Below are 12,094 nucleotides of genomic sequence, written 5' to 3'. Positions count from 1 at the left end.
CCAAACTCCACCCCCATCAGACCTGTAACGCCTACTAAAGTCACACAGATCTTGCGTGCACATACCAGGGCAGAATCGGTGCTCCCTGTCTACACGATAACGTTGACAACAGGTCACCTTTTGATACAGATCCAGATTGATTTGACTTTGTAAAAGATATTTCAAAAGTGGCAGAGCCTAGAACAGAACTCAGATATACTGATTTACAGGTCACATCCTCTTTCGCGGTCTGTTGTTGAGGATCACAGATTTCAGATAAAGTCTTAACTTCAAGTCCCTTTCAGAGCCAAGGAGACAGTGAGATATAAGTTTTTTACTTATATCTCAAAATATCAGACTCACAAATCTGATGAGAGAGCTGATTCAGCTAACGTAAAGGATAAGAGTCCACCAAAGCTGCTAGAAACAGTAACGTCTTCCAGCATATAAATTCTGATTTTTTCAGTGTTTCAGGATTCCTCATTCAATGAGGTGGTTGTTACTTTTGTATTTACATTGCACTACACAGACACCAGCAAATCAAACACAGGCAAAGAAAACTCTGTTTGCAAAACAATACTTTTGTTCCCAACTCTTTGAGAATTAATACTGCATGTGCATTCATTTCACTATTTTATTTCCTTGAAAAACGATTGAAAGGGGCTGAGTTGAGTTTTCAAAACTTACAACCCATTCAGACTCTTGTCAACATTTTATATTTTTTGCAAAGCATCTATTATAAATTATTGTAAACAGTGAATTCCTGTAAGAAATGAATGTAAACTCAAAAAGAAATTAATACAAGTGAATCATGTTCCCCTTCTTTACCCAGCCTGCCCAGTCCCTTGGTGAGGTCTGTCTGCACAGCTCTAATTATGAGAAGTCATGTGTCGGGATAAATGATGGCGTTCTCGGAAGTACTCGTGACAAATGGGACATGTTAGCTTCTCCTCTCGTCTCCTCTTGCACTGGGACTCAGTTGAAGAGTATTCTTTTTTGTGATGCGACCGCATGTGGAAGACTAAATCGGATGTCATGCGAAAGGACAGGTTGCATTTGGCACACCAGTTCTGGGCAGCCACTCCAAAGGACGTGAAGGTGGGGGGAAGAAGCGTCAAGGAAGAGGAAGAGGAGGAAGAAGTGGTGGTTGTGTTTTGTAACTGTCCTCCCGCTCGCTTGGGCCACGGTTCTGAGGTATATGGGAAAGCACTGCTCCGAGTGATGCTTGTCTGCAGCATCTGAGCATTACACAAATCACTGACAAAGAACTTGGAATTGAGAAGAGTGCTGCAGCACATGATGTCTGTGGTGGCAATGAAGCCAGACAGCTCCCCCAGGCTCTTTGGTGACTCACTCATAGGATGAGAAGAATTAATTGCAGCTCTTTCTGTTAGACACTTACTGGGTTTGCTGAAAGCACTCTTTTGTTCTCCTCGGGCTCTGGTGGGCCACACAAAGGAGAATGCACTACCAGAGGAGTTCAGCAACACTTCCTTTGATACCTGCTCTTTACCAGGTGGGACCGTGCCATCCTCCTGTTCTGGCTCCTTCGGTCTCTCACTCCTCAGCTTCTCCTTCATCCTCCTGACCTCAGTGAAAGCGCTCTGCTTCTGCTCTAAAGCATCCTTCCTAGCTGACTGCCTCCCTGAACTAAGCTTCCAGAAAGGACCGGCCAGTTCGTGCTCTCCCCCAACCTCTTCCTTGCCCCCACAGTTATGTTCCTCACTCAGATTATTGGTTTTCTCCAACAACACTGTTTTCCTGCTCCTGTTGTTCTCAGCCTCTTCAGATTTTGCTCTCTTTTCTCCCATGAGACCATGGGCATCATCTTTACAAGCTGCCATTTTGATCTCGAGATCCCTGGCCAGGCTGTGGAAATTTGTGGTCTGCTCAGCTAAGTTGCTCCTTTCAGTCTTAGGGTTCTGGAAGTTTCTCCATAGCAGGACGCTCTTCTCTGGGACACATAGGAAGCGGACATGGGAGAGATAGGAATGCTCACATTTAAAGACTCGGTTGCATTCTTGGCATCTCAACTCTGCAGAAACAGACAACAGATGAGTTTTGCAAAGTTAGAATCATGAATGGATGAAGATCCTGACCCTGTCATCGACACAAACAAAAAAACCAGAAACACCTCCTGGGTCATACAAGATTACCCACCGTAAAGCTAATGCCAGTGCAGAATCAGGCCTCTTGCTGCTATGGAAGATAGTTCACTCATATTTGCCTCCATGTGCTACTTGCAGAAACGCTCTCATTTAGATTCTCAAGCCAACTTTGTTTTATGTAAAATGGCCAGTACACAATGGTCTAGAAAAAACCATCTGGACTTTATGACAATTTGAAGTCTGAAACCAGATTTGGGTCTACATTTCCTAAGTCGCTGGCTTTAATAGAGGCTGAATATTAAATTCTGTACACCCAACTAAAAATGTGGTTTAGACCCGGACTCAAAGATTTTCACATGAGCCTCTATTTGCTGCATAGGATACTCTGGAAGTTTAATACCTTTCACAAATCATCTGACAGTAATTCCTGAAGCCTTTACTCATGCTCATTTGGCAAACTGCTATACACCTCAAGGCACAAATGCCGGTGGCATGGAAAATAGTGTTCAAAGTGAAACAATGCCAGTGATGGGCAGGAGGAATGGGGAACGTGCATTGGCGTGGCAGTTTCCTTCTGGCCTTTGGAAGTGCTGCGTATCTGGTTCATTGGGATGATTGATTGCCCATGAACAGACAGCACATAATTTGGTGACCAAGACACGTACTGCCCATCTTAACCTTTGTAAACAATATCCATGCTACGTTATTTCACAACACACAGCAGTTTTTAAATGGAAATTACGCCAGACAGCACCTGAGGCCTGGGATATGTAGGAAAGTTCATACACCGGTTGTGTAGAACTACAAACCCTAATCTATAGGCTCAGCACAGCTTAGATCTCTTCCCAAACTACAGAAACTGAACTTTTTATAAGAAAATCAGGCTGCTGATTTGGGTGGAACATTATTCCTGCCAGTTTAAAGTCTTAAGTTTAGATATCCTGTTTCTTGTGTAGAAAACACTTCAGCCTGGTAAATTCATGAGGCCGACAGTGTGTGTCTACAGAGAAGCTAACAGAGTACACTGAAATATAGTAAAACAATTTAGTGGGTTCCTGCTATGATTGTGTCTATATTAATTTAATATTAATTTACAGGCAAGTACATTATCATATAAATTTACCAACTCATACCTTTACCAACCTACACCTTTGCTAACCAGGCTGTATGAGCTGTGTTTAAATCAACCAAAGGGAACGTAGAAGGGGTTTTGCCCCAGTCTAACTAGATCAAAGTTTGGAGCAAATGACAGCTGGAGTCGCGCTTGGCATGGACCTGACAGTGAATTGCTTGGTCTCTCTATAATCTAGATTTGTATTTTTTCAACAATTGCCAACTCAATTTCTTTTAGAGCAATAAACTCCTAGCAATATCTCAGCATGAAAAGCAAGCCCTTTTCCTTGCTCCCTCTGTGTCCCAAGCTAAATAGGCAGACTGTGCTGCGTGCAGTACTGTTTGGGTTGTTACGTATTTTGTACAGCCCTGCACATTGGCAAGTTTAAAGCTGAACACTAGCCTATACCTGACTCCTCAATGAGCTAAAAAGGCATCTTTCCTACTGATATTTTAGGCTTTTAGGATTCCAAGTAGTCAGGTGCACAGATGTCTATTACATAGCCCAGAAATTTCAGCATTAATCCCTAGGGCGCCATCCTCTGCTGGAAAGTAGCAATGAAAATGGCATTGAGAACTGTACATCTGTTCTTGCTCTATGCCTCCAGCTCAATCCCCAAAGCAGCAGGTCTTTCCTTTAGCTGACCAGGTAAGGATTTAGACAGGTCTTCCTTCCTCTGTTACAAGATCACTGCATCCTAATGAAGTTCCAGACTCATTTCACTCCTCAGTGACTCCTGCAGTCAACAATTTAGTACTTACCATTCTGGGGACTCTGAGCTTTTAACTCACTGAAACCCAAGAGGCTGGAAAGCTCCTCGTCATACCAGACAAGCAGCTCCTCATTTTTGTTGATTTTCCTGGTAGAGCGATAATATAATTGACTGTTTTCTAAGTAAGCTTCCAAGTTCTGCTCCTTGCTATTGGCAGCTGCTTGTACAAATCTCATCCAAGGCAGTCCTGTGGGACTGTGCACCGACGTAACGTCTACCTGTGAGACGGGACACAAAAAAGGTGAAGTGTCAGGTCTTGGCACCAAACAGATCTCCATCAAATGCAAGAACAAAGCCTGTTTTCTGCCTCACACAGAGCCAATATGCCAAAGCTGTGAGCCCCTTTCATATGCCAAGTGTCACCAAATCCAAAGTCATCACAAGGCAAAGACTTCCCTGGTGTGAGTGCTGAGAGCTCTGGAAATAAAGCTGCATGGGAGGGAGAAGGAGGCACCGATGCTCACATGTAACCTCTCATGGCAACGCCAGTGCTGGTATGTTGGTCCATCCCTAGCCCACTCACGGCAAGGGTGATGTCCTCCGTCCGATGCAGGTTGTCCCATGGGGCTGTGTCAGGTGTGGATCACAGAGGTACAGAAGGTGTGCTCCGCTATAAGTAGGAGTCTCGCTCCCACGGGGAAATGGGATATGAGTCAGGAGAGGTGCGAGTGCTGTGGCCTGGGGGATGTGAGATGTACAGCCCCCTGGATCAGTGCAGCGTGAGCCCACACTCGAGCACACGCTCTCTGGGCAGCTGCATGTGGAGCGTTTCACTGACGTAAGAGGGAATGTATCAGGTGTAATCAGGAGGTGGAACAATAATCTTGATGTTTTGATTCAACACCCCAAGGAGACAACACCTGCATACATAACTGTTTGGCTAGATAACACAAAAATTAGGTTTCAATAAATACAACTAAGAAGCACTTATATGATCTCTTTCCTTTTCAGAAATAAAATTATATATTCCTATTCCTGCCTTTGATAAATCAGTTAAATTAATTTCACGGTATCTAAACAGATAAAACCTCATCCGAATGATATCTTTCATTAAATTACTTCTGAGAGTTGCGAGGGGTTGATTTACTTTCAGTATGTGTGCATTCAGAAATACCAAACAGATTAAGTTAAAAAATCTTGCTTAGACTGCAGGCCAGGCACTCAGAAGTTAAAAAGATAATATTAAGTCTATTGCTCAAATTAAATTTCCCTTCTCAGTGTATATTACAGCACAGTCCTCAGTCACATGTACTCCTTTCTCCACAGGACTCCCGAGTCATGCACTCACAGGTTGACCATACTCTGGAAATAATATAACTATAAAACATTTGGCTTTGTCTTCCTCATTCAGTATGTGGCTTCCATCTTAGTTACTTTATTGCATTTGCTCTGTATAGGGAATTATTTATTTCTTTATAGGTTTTTCCTTGGTGTTTACCGCAGCAGATCTATATCCTATGCAGTATTTGAAAGATGGGGAAGATTTTTATAGCTTTGAGGCTGAAACACAGGGCGATCAAGGGCAACATTTACACGCATAAAAAGCCTCAACTAATTTTTGAAGCACTAAGTCATTGTTTAGAAAGGAAGAAGTTTGGAAATGAAAAATGTCTAATGACAAGTATGATCTAAATTTCACCCCGAGCAATGTATAGTTCTTTGTTTTCCACTCATTGCAGGGCAGCCATTCACTGGTGTTTGGTATCAGGAACACTATTTTGGCTATTTCTTTCTCTGTTTTTAACTCACTCTGACTATTAACTACCATGAAGAGTATGACCACATTAGTAGCTCGAATACAAGATATAAATATTAAGGGACCATTAGGATAAGAGTTAATTAGTGTAAGGGAGAAAATAAATTAGCATGCCCTGTAACTGGTTCGCTCTAAACGCCATGGGAATTAACAGTGATTGAGAAATACAAAAGACTGACAGTGACACAGCACACCCACCCACACACAGTGGTTGTAACTAATAGCTATGACAGAGCCTGTCATTTACTAGTTTCTGTGTTTTGGAAATACCGAGCATCCACCCGGCGCTCTAAGCAAAGTCAAAGGGAGCACAGCTCCTCCAGGAACCAGGCCTCCAGGGAAAGAGCTGAGAGAGCTTAGAGTAGGTGGGGGCGAGTAAAGGACAGAACATAAGATCTGGGTGCTGTCAGCTAGAAACATGCACCAGCTTTAGTTTTTCCATGTGTTTAGAGACACTACAAATCCTACAAGTCCACCCCTCCCTAGAGATGGCAACCCCTCAGATGAATCCCTTGCATCCTTACATGAGGCAAAGGCTTCACAGCCCAACAGGCTCAGTCACAGCTGGGCTGTAGAGGCCATGTGGCTTCCTTGATAGAGGATGGAGGAGAAGGGAGAGAATGAGACTCTTCCTTGGAACGCACAAGAAGCTGTAAGGGGCAGAGGAACTCAATGAGACAGACAACTTTGTAAGGGGACCATTTGCTTTGCTGGGGTAAATGGTTGGCTGGAAAGAACCACCCGTGCCAATGGTTGCCAAGGCATTTTCTTTGCCCAAGTGTACAAATTGGCCCAAGGAGCTCGAATTATGGTCTCCAAGAGGATGAGAGAAAAAACATGGAACTCCCTTTTGGACTAAACATAAAAGCCCAAGATGAGGAAACCCTTGTTAGAAATAACAATCCCCCAAGTCTTGGACGAGTGCTGCCAAACTATGATGAACATGAACCTCCGCTGCGACGACTCCACCTTGGCAAATCATTCCTGTTTGTACCACAGCCAGCATAACAAAACCCATTTCTTGTTTTGCACTTCAGTGCCATGATAACAATACAGTATCGTGATTGAATTGTTAATTAATTGTCTACATACAGAGTTAGGATCTTAACAATAGTTCCTGATTTCTGGAAGGTTTACTTTTACCTATGGGTAGCTAACAGGATATGGGACCACTGATGGCATTTGAAACAACTACTTGCACAGAATTCGATGTATTTACTTCCAAAAGACAGACATCTGAGGCAACTCAGGCATCCAACTACTTAGCTCAAATGTAGCAAAACACTAAAGCCACCCCTCTGGAGGACTCTTCCAATGCAGAAACCCTTTGAGGCTCTTTCTTGGGTCTACAGTCAGTCTAAAACTCCCAGGAGAAATACAGAAATACTCCATAAATAAAGCCTCGTTTCAGGAGAGTTCTTTCCCCAAACAAGCTTACAGTTCTCCTGGAGTACTGATAACACTGTCCAAGCAAGCAGATTTGTGCCACAGACTCAAACAAATAGTCAGAAAAGCCCTGAAGCCTCTTTCTTGATTGGTTTAAAGCAAAAGTGTCAAACAGGTATCTCCAAACAGCTGCATTGTCCATTTTACAAATACTCCCTGGGATTTCGCTCCTCCACAGCACAGAAATCTTAGGAGAACCTGGATCTCTCCCAAATCCATCCATGCCAGAGCATGTGGGAAATTTGTTTGCCTCACATTGTAAGGTCTTCATCAAGACCAATGGTGACTGAAACGTAGTCTAAGACCCAGAAAGCCAAGGTAAAAGGCCAGCATGTAAACTATGCATTGTCCAACTGAAAATGTTCTGATAAAAGGTGGCTAGAGAACAAAAAAAATTGGGAACTAGCACCGGAGAGTTAACACTCCATCACAGTCCTGGGGTTTCTGACTTTCCCTACATGACAATTCCTTTTGTTTCACAGACATAATCTCTGTGGCTTCTCTGCAGTGATTGAAAAGTGCAGCTGTAAAACAGACAGGCGTATCTCAGGTAACTTTAGGAGCTCCATGTATTAACAGCAATAAGTTGTGGCTGCCTGAAGATCGTGTGGGCTAGTTGCCTGACTGATATCCTGTACAGCTCATACGGCCTGTGCCGAGATCGCTGCCATTGTGATTTTACTTTATGGACAACCGAGCAAACTGGGTTCATGCTTGCTTGGGCCCATCCATAAACGCTGCGAATGTACCACCTGCATGAATCACTGCAATGCCACAGTCTTCCCTCTCTGCTCTCACAGGGCTGTCACACCTCTTGATAAGCCTCTGTTGTCCTTTGTAAAGATGAACCCTGAGCGTGACGTTTCTAAACAATTCATCCCTCTTTCCTCCTATTCCCGGTCAGTGCTGAAGCAGGTCATCAACTGTCAGCAAAAAAGTGGGACTTGTTTTCTTCCTGCAAAGGAAACAGTTTTCAACGAAAAACTGTCCCTCCAGCCTACGGCTCAAAAATCAGAAACGCACTCGCTACTTCCCACCTTTGAAGGAGCTGTTAGTTGTGCTGAGCAAACCGAAAACCTACCCCTTGGCAAAGTTACCTTCGCAGGGACAGTGTAAGCCTCTTCGACATGACTAACATTAAATGCTGATTTCTCCTACCTTAAACACATAATGGACGTTCCGTTTATCAGAACACTTGAGAGCAATAAAAGCTACAGTGTCCAACAGGGTGTTCTGGAGGACGCACGGTCCGAAAACAACTTCTTCAGGAATGTCTTGTGTGGTATGAACGGTAGCCAATATGTCCGGAAAATGGTGATGCAGCAGTTTGCTGTCACTTGTCCAAAGGAATTTAGGCAAAGATGTAAGTTCCATCATAAACCTGTAAAATAAATCAGAAATCACATTCGGAATAGAGGTGGAAATGGAAGGGGCATCACTACTTACAATATCAAGACTTCCAGGAGTTGTAGGTGAATGGCAAGAGCATACCAGGACATTGTTGGTGACGGAGTTTACAGCTTTATTAACACCCAGTTCAGAGGGAGAAAAACGACTTTGCACGAAACCAAAATCTTAGGTTTGTAAACAAGTGAGTTACTCTTTTCTGGAATAGACAGACACTCCAGGAGTTCAACTCCTGCTACACTGCTGCTGTCTACAGCCAGGAATAAGAAGCTTCGGGAACAGTAAGCAAAATTTTCAGTGAGTGGAAGTCGGTATATTCTTGTCCAGCATATTCTCAGATAGCCGCCTTATTTCTTGTTAGTGGCTTGTAGAAGTGTGAAGAAAGGCATAAAAGGAGAAAAACAACAAGAAAAAAAAAGCAAGCACCTTTTGAAACTCATTTTGGAAAAGCTGTGCTTTTTGATTTGGAAGTGTAACATTAGTCTAGTTTCTGGTTAAGCTGGTACAAAACCAGGGGTAACCTGAGTCCCGAGTCTAGCCAACCTGAATGCACAAAATCTGTGGGGATTGACAAAAAGGTTGTTTTCATCCCATCTCAAAATACATGTGAGATCTTACTTAGCTGCTATTGTCGGAAAGATCAAATCACATTCTGACTCTTCGTATGGTGATACTCTTAGCATAGTGTTAGTAGAGACTGCTGTCTTCAGAGGATGGATGTTCCTGCCCTGAATGTAGAATATTGCATTTTTCAGAGCAGAGGCGATTTCTGCAATATGAGCCACAATCTGAGAACTCTGCACGCAGTGCAGAGGCAGGTTTGAGTTATTTGTCATTCTAAGCTTCTCTAGGATTGTAATAAAGATATTGCCATCACCAGCTCCCACCTGGAGGTCCTGGAAAAACCTTCCTTTATGCCATGGAGAGCTGGATCAGGTCCATTAGGCAGGGAAAATTAAAGAGAACGGCAAGAAGCCCTGAAGAGGCCTTAGCCTAATAAACAGTGAGATGGAAGGGCTGAAGATCCAGTCTAATCTTTCTCACTCTCTGCCAACACAATTGATTTGTTACTCACTGACTCATGACTTAAACTGAAGTGATATAAAGTGCTCAGGAGAGTTGCACTGATTTAACTAAATCAGTTTCTAAATCAGTATCGTTAATTCAGTATAATTTCTTCCTGGTAGGCAAGGCCTAAGGCCCAGCCTTGAACATATTAAAATACATGGTTATATATCCAGTAGGTAGTAAACATCTAAAGGATGAAGGCCTAAACCAGACAACCGAGGCAAAGAGTGGGAGGTAAAGGGGTAAAAAAACAGGTCAGATGGTTTGCCAGAGATTAGCCACGAGGAGGAGGATAGAATAGGTCTCTGCTCCCTGTTAATGATGAGTTTCATTGCCTGGTTTTCCAATAATCTGCTGAAGTTACTACCGGTGTGAGAACATAATGATGGGAACTATGTGTACATTTGTATAATATATAGGGTGTACCTAATTACATGCAACATATTCACACGTAAGTGTGTGTTTCCATTTAAACTATACCGATTTTTAATAAGTTGAAACAGCGAAGGCATATTTATTTTAAATAACCCCAAAAATAAAAGTTTCAAACCATCAGAAAATAAATTTGAGATCTAAAGTGCTTAAAAGTCTCTTTAAATAAGAAAAAGTTTAGAAATAAATTATAACCTGAGCCAGTTCTTTTTCTACAGAATTCACATTCAGGAAATTCCTAGTATCTTCTGGCATTATTTTACTTAGCCAGTTACGACCCTAGAAGGGAACTGCTCTCACTAAGATTTCCCTTTCTGTGAAATTTATCTGAATGTCCCCATGTAAACTAGGAGGACGCACCTTGGTGCCCTGCCGTCCCTCCAGAGGAAACAGAAATCCAGGGCCCTCCAAGCTGAGCTTTCAGCGGGGAAGGATGCTGCGTTCGAGCTTTCCCAGGAGGCGGGTGGGGGCTGCCTGCCTGCTGCCAGTGCCTTCCTCCAGAAACCTCACCCAACGCACAGCTACGAGGCTCTGAGGAAGGTGCGCTCCCCCCCAGCCAGCTGCTGCCGCCTGCCTCTGGTTCAGCAGCTTTTCAAAGAGCTACCGTAAACCCGAGCCTAACAGGAACCGACTGAAAACGGGTTGATACCGGGAGTAAGACTTACGGGTAACAGCACCACCTAGTGACTTCTGCTGCAATAAGCGTCCCAAAGAAAGGTTCCCAAAGGGGCAGCACATCCTTCAGCGCTCTTCTTGTTACCTGCGAGGTGGCTCCGCAGCCATCAGCTCCCAGCGCACACCCGCTGCCCACACCTCCCACCAACAGCTCTTCTGAGCTCCTCGGTGGGAGTGCCGGCAGTTCCCAGCGACGCGTGGCCCGCTCGCTGTGCTGCCTACCGGCCCAAGCCCTGAGTACAGGAGGGCTTCCCCACCCCCAAAGGGAAGGGCAGGCCAAATCCCCGGGGCGGGGGGTCTCTGCCTGTATGCACTGTCCCGCAGGCCTGGCGGCAGGCTAACCCTCCCTTCTGGGGAGGGGAAGGGAAGCCACCGCTCCTCATTAGAAGCACTGCCCTACGGCAAAGGTCTCTGACCGTGGGGCAAATATTTGTTCTCCGGCAAAAGAATCGGTATGTGCACATCTTCAGTTCCATTTAGTTCACCTAGATTGATGGGATAAGGGAAATGCAGGTTAATAAAGAATATCAGAGATTTTCTAAAAGATCTTTCCTCTATCCAAACTCCGACATCCCGCAGACTCAATATGCCATTACGGTTGGTTTGTTTCTGACTTCTGAATTAGCCAAAGATCTCTGATGGGCAAGGAAATCCCCCAAACCCACAGGCACAAAGGCCAAAGTCTAAAAGTGCTGCCTTGGCAGCTGTGCTCGCATCCAGCTTTTGCACGGGTCAACTTTGTGAAAAGTTACGAAGAGGAGGTACTGTGCGTACGCAGCAAATGGCCTTGTTCCGGTCAGCCTTGCGCCAAAAGCTTTCGGCAGGAGAAGATCAATCTCTTCAAATAATTTGTCAAATGCACCATCTAGTGCAACATCTCGGTACAACGCGGCGTCCCCAGTCGCTGCTGGTGTTAGCCTGTGGCATCACCGCAGCTTCTGACGCTCTCAGGAATGAATCGCTTCTCTCGAGTGGGTCATTCTCTCCACCACTCTCTCCTCAAACAGGAGGTTAGATGCCTCCAAAGGTACTGGGTTTTATAGGGCCTGGGCAGGCTTATGTCAGGAAGGGAGTGTAATTTAAATTTACTGCCCTCTGTTTTTGAAACAGAGAAGATAGGCCGAAGATGTGCTTGTGGTACTCAGGACTGGAGGGCGGTGATGCTCTGCAACAGCTTTAGAAGAAAAAGGGTGAATCTTTTTCCTACAGTCTCCAAATAGCATGAGAAGGCTCTTCCCTCTGCATGAACAACCTCTCAGCTTGTTTTACAGGGGCAAGTTCATCAGCTGAGGGGTAACAGCAAGCAAACGTTACTGTACTGCTTTCAAAAACGAGCT

At 44.3% G+C, this 12,094-nt stretch overlaps 1 protein-coding gene across 1 annotated transcript; it reads right to left on the bottom strand.

The window, feature by feature from the left end:
* Nucleotides 1-599: 599 nt before the first annotated feature.
* On the bottom strand, nucleotides 600-10,942 carry ZNF488 (zinc finger protein 488). Its single transcript, XM_009507915.2, has 4 exons — nucleotides 10,748-10,942; nucleotides 8,334-8,556; nucleotides 3,963-4,191; nucleotides 600-2,014 (listed from the first exon to the last, which is right to left on the bottom strand). Exons 2-4 carry the CDS (start codon nucleotides 8,550-8,552, stop codon nucleotides 849-851), a joined length of 1,614 nt encoding a protein of 537 aa, XP_009506210.2. The 5' UTR covers nucleotides 8,553-8,556; nucleotides 10,748-10,942; the 3' UTR covers nucleotides 600-848.
* Nucleotides 10,943-12,094: the final 1,152 nt, after the last annotated feature.

The sequence above is a fragment of the Phalacrocorax carbo genome, chromosome 12 (assembly GCF_963921805.1).
Source record: "Phalacrocorax carbo chromosome 12, bPhaCar2.1, whole genome shotgun sequence".
Taxonomy (NCBI): domain Eukaryota; kingdom Metazoa; phylum Chordata; class Aves; order Suliformes; family Phalacrocoracidae; genus Phalacrocorax; species Phalacrocorax carbo.
Note: the sequence above shows the minus strand (reverse complement) of the source record. Positions and strands in the feature narration are given on the sequence as shown.

What these genes read in the sequence shown, in the direction of transcription:
- ZNF488 (XM_009507915.2), bottom strand. Translation starts at nt 8,552, where the DNA reads ATGATGGAACTTACATCTTTGCCTAAATTCCTTTGGACAAGTGACAGC. An exon ending in ACGTCCATTATGTGTTTAAG is followed by an intron (nt 4,192 to 8,333) that starts GTAGGAGAAATC and finishes CCCGTCTCACAG; the next exon opens with GTAGACGTTACGTCGGTGCA. An exon ending in AGCTCAGAGTCCCCAGAATG is followed by an intron (nt 2,015 to 3,962) that starts GTAAGTACTAAA and finishes CTGTTTCTGCAG; the next exon opens with AGTTGAGATGCCAAGAATGC.